This window comes from Austrofundulus limnaeus, unplaced genomic scaffold (assembly GCF_001266775.1).
Source record: "Austrofundulus limnaeus strain Quisiro unplaced genomic scaffold, Austrofundulus_limnaeus-1.0 Scaffold807, whole genome shotgun sequence".
Lineage (NCBI taxonomy): Eukaryota > Metazoa > Chordata > Actinopteri > Cyprinodontiformes > Rivulidae > Austrofundulus > Austrofundulus limnaeus.
Genome location: NW_013953209.1, coordinates 82,576 through 87,033, shown reverse-complemented (window position 1 = coordinate 87,033; position 4,458 = coordinate 82,576). Strand labels below are relative to the sequence as shown.

The window sequence follows — 4,458 nt, the reverse complement described above, 5'->3', positions numbered from 1 at the left end:
GCGTATGCTACACATTGCCGTTAGCTAACACTTTCACCAAGTGATTACTAAAAAGCTTTGTGGGAATTTATTGGCGCCAGAGTGATGGTAAGTTTTTCCTCATAAAACTGTATCTTGATGTGTGTTTGTTTTTCAATATCATTAGCATCGCAAGATTTGTTTAGTTTACACGTCCGTAATGCACACCCGCCTTCAGAGTCAAGAACCAATCAAATTTTGTGAAGACAAGCGACCTGAGAGCGCGATTCGCAACGCTGCGATCGCTATCGCGTCCTGTGTGTTGGGTTTCACCCTGGCTGCGATGACAGCCGTTAATCGCTGTAGTTTGTCGCTGCCTGTGTGTCGAGCCCTTTATCCCATAATTCTGCTGCTACAGGCTCAGACTGCAGGAGGAAAAACTGACCACATTTCCTCACTCCGCTGCTGCAAAGTAAAGAAAAGTAAAGTAAAGTAAAGTAAAGTAAAGTTTAGTTATATAGCACCTTTCATTGACATAAAATCACAAAGCGCTTCACATAAAATAGAATAAAAACAAGAAAGTAAAATAGTAAATTAAAACATCACCACAGCATTACAATTCATACAATGCAAGTAGTAAAAAAACCTCTCTCTCTACTTTCTATGTTTGTATTTGCGATATTTCTTGTCATTTATCTGTATTTCTTTCATTTTATGTTTGCTGGTGTCTCTTTCTACTAAGCATGAGAAAATGTAAAGCTTTGATGCAATCTGCTAGCTGTCACATATACTGTGCTGTTAATAACATTTCCAGTACTAATTGACATTTCATAACATGCTGTGTGTGTCTGTATTGAATTAGAATTATAATAAAGTCATGGAGCTAGTGGGGGGGGTGTCGACCCAGCCTGGGTGTGCTTTTTTTATATGTTCTGATAGTGGCCCGAATGTTGGAGTGGGTGTAGTATGTCTTCTGGGGTGGGGATTGGGTTGGTGGCCGTTGGTGGTGGCTGGGGGCCATACTGGGCCGGCTGGTTGGCCCCTTTGCTGTGGCGGGGGCCCGCCCTGGGTGCCCCCTTGCTCTGTCAGCGGTTGGGTGGGCGCTCTTGGCCGGGCCGTCCTTGCTGGGGAACGGTGGCCTCTCTGGGCGGCGGGCCGGCTATGGGGCTGGGGTCGAGTTTTGGGGGTCTAGGTGGCTCTGGGGGGGTAGGGTATTGGTCCCGGCTTCTGGTAGCCTTTGGGGCTCCGTCAGTCCATGGTCTGGGGTTCCGTGGGCTTGGCGGTTTGCCTGGAGGGAGAGGTAGTTGGGCTGCTCTTCCTGGGTGGGTTTCGGGGAACAGGAGGGCTTACTGGGGCCACTGGGGGAGCTGACTCCCTGTGGGAGCATTTTGCTCCTTCAGCTTATTCTCCCCATCCCTCACCAAACACCTCCATCCTCACTTTCATCTTCACCCATGTAGGGTTTTTTTTGGGGCACAGTTTTGTTATAAGAGTAACAATGTTACATTTCTATTTGCCATAACCACCTGGGCCCCAAATTTTATTGTACATCTTAGACATTCACTCATAACATTTTCATGAAATTCACGTATAGGAACTTAAGGTTGGCACTCATGGCTATTGGAGGCCAGATGGCTCCACTCTCGCCTCCTGTGCCTGTGCCCACACCCCAAGGTTTGAATATAGACACTTAGGGTTTTGGGTTAGAGTAGTGGTGGAGGGGAAACTGGCACCACGCCGGCCTCTGCCTCTTCTTCTTTCCCTTTTTAATTACTCTATAGAACAACACGCACCAACAGTACATCTGGGGGTGGGGGTGTGGGTGTCAGGGTCTTTACTCCCATCCCGTTCCCCGACTGCCATTTGGGGAGGGGGTCCCGAAGAAGGGCGGACCGCCAGGTGCGGTCCTGGGCTGTGGGTGGGCTCGGGGCTTGGACGGTTGCCGGGGGCAGGGCTGGCTCTCCATCCTCCCTGGTGCTGCTTGGTCTCCTGCGGTGTGGCTCTTGATTCCTGTGGAATGGGGGGTGGACGGCTGGGGGGGTGCACTTGGTCGTTGGCAGTGTGGTCATGGGTGTGGCTTCTCTGCGGCGGGGGGCTGGCCGGGCGTCCTGGTGCGGCCCGGGCCGGGCCATGGCTATCTGCTCCTCTCCACCTCAGAATGATTGGGTCTACCTCCTGGGTTTGGGTGTGTGCTGCCTCCAATAGGGGGTGGGTGCATGTCCTGGACCTGGGGGTTATAGAGTGTGTATCGGGGGTATGAGTGGAATGTGGTGTCCTTGTATGTCTTTGATTGAGTGGGGGTGAGGATGAGGGTGGGATGGTGCGATTGTGTATGTTTGGGTATTTGTCAGGCTGCGGTCTGGGCTGCCCCTACTGCTGGTTTATCTGGGGGCCCGCTGCTACTCGGCCCCCCGGTGGGGTGTGCGGCTAGCCGCTGGCGTGCTGGGGGTTCCCGGGGTCTGGGGCTGGGAGCTGGGGTATGTGCTGGCCTGGCCTGGTGACTGCTTGCTGGGGCTCAGGGCCTCTGGACCTGTCGGGCTTTGGCCTGGAGGGGGTGTGCCCTGGGGGCCAGGACCTCTGTGCCCTTTCCTGGATCTGCTCTGGTATGGCGGGTGCCGGTGAGGCCCATGAGTTTGTCGCTGCTGGCCCCGGGGGCTGTGCGTGTGGTCTCTGGGGGGACTCTCCCAGTTCTCCCCTATGGTCTGATCTGGGGGGTGGGTGGACGGATCTTCCCGTGCGGGTGCCCCTTGGGTGCTCTGCACTCGGGATCCCTCTCGGGCCCTTGGGCTCTGGTCTTCCCTATATCTGCCTCGTGTCTTGGGGTTGGGTCTCGGTCCTCCACAGTCACTATTAAATATTCCATTGGAGAAATCTTGTATATACACGCATGTTCACAACTGCTCACAAACAGGTGCTCTGATCCGGGGGGTTCTGACTGGTCACTGAGTGTGTATATATGTCTGTGTGTATATACTGACAATATTTATGAATGTAGGCATGTATGTATGTATATCTTTATATATGTATGGGTTTGTGTATATATTTATATATRCCCTCCATGTATTTATCCATTTATTTTTCAGGTGAGCDGACAGATGTTGGGTGTGTGGTCCTGTGTTTTGTTGGTGTATATTTAATATACTTCTAATCGCTATTTCAATCTTTCTATCTTTCTAATTACCTCTCTCTGTTTTTCTCTCTGTCTCTATTTTCTCTTCACTTAAAAAAAATTCACTGATGATGAAGAAATAATAAAGTAATATTTAGTTTTGTTTTCTACTGAAGCGACAAAAAAAAAAGAATTATAATAAAGTGACTGTACATGGATTTGACTGGGGACCTATGCATAGTGTCCTGCGTTGGCTTCGGTTGTGAAAAAGCATTATATGTTTTGTATTTCATATTCTTAGGAATTTACAGACCTGGTGTTTTTTGAGCAGAATGTTGGCATTCGTCAGGTCTTTCACATCCTCATCTCCACTCTGTAGCTGCTGCTGAAGCTCGCCCAGCCACTTCTTCATGTCAGCCAGACTCTGGTCGAAGAGCTCTGAGCGGTTGGCATCAAACAGCAGCCGAGCTTTCTCCTGGGTGGTGGACTCCAGTTTGTCCCACAGCTCATGAAGCTTGGCCAGGCGCTCTGTCACAATGGGCTCAAACTCAGGCTTTGACTCCATGAGCTCCTGACCCTCCTTGTGTTAACAAAAACAAAGAAAAAAAGCTTGTTTTCAATATTCTCAACAGAAAATAAATACAGTGGATAAACATTTATGCAGATATTGAGTTTGATACGCTCCACAAATGTTTGTCCCTTCGTCCTTTTTGTGCTAGCTGCACTGCAGTGTACCAGAGAGACTTGGCCAAGAATAGTTTATAGCTGCATCACTAAAATCAATGATTGTGCTCCTGATAACACACAACAGAAACATGACCATCAGGACACAAACTAACAGGCAAGGGCAGCCTCTTTCCCAGAGCTGCTGACTCCATTACATCCCCTCAAACACACGTTCAAACCCCCTGAAGAGAAGAAACAAGCTACTGCCAACAAACAGAACACTTATTTATTACCATTTATACAATGATTATAATGTGAGGTACACATTTACAAAACTATTTTCAATTAGAATCTACAGCATTGTAAAAGAAAACATGTTAATATTTTACTGTACACAGTAAATGTTCTAGTTTTGCAGGTTTCTTTGAAAGTTTCCAGACAAAGTTTTGGAGGAACAAAGTCTCTTGTCTGTGTTTACCTGTGTCAAACTTATAATAAAGAGATCCAGTATGAACAGAATTATTTCAGTGTACAGCTCACTTTAACATTATAATACAACTTTATAGTAATCTAAGCTTATTGCAGACACTTTGATGTATGAATTGACTAAGAAATTGTAATATTTAAAGGGACACCCGATTAGTTGTAACATTAGACTTTATTTGATAAACATTTATTTTAACTGTAAAATAAAGACTGTAAAAATACTGTTGGCTGTTTAGTTT

General features: G+C 47.5%; 1 protein-coding gene across 2 annotated transcripts in view; it reads right to left on the bottom strand.

Moving 5' to 3' along the window:
• sptb (spectrin, beta, erythrocytic) overlaps positions 1-4,458 on the bottom strand; it is a 106,787-nt gene that overhangs the window by 36,587 nt on the left and 65,742 nt on the right. For both annotated transcript variants that reach the window (XM_014028788.1, XM_014028789.1), the window contains exon 20: positions 3,381-3,647. In XM_014028788.1, coding sequence (XP_013884242.1) covers positions 3,381-3,647 — 267 coding nt within the window. The remainder of the gene's footprint in view (positions 1-3,380; positions 3,648-4,458) is intronic.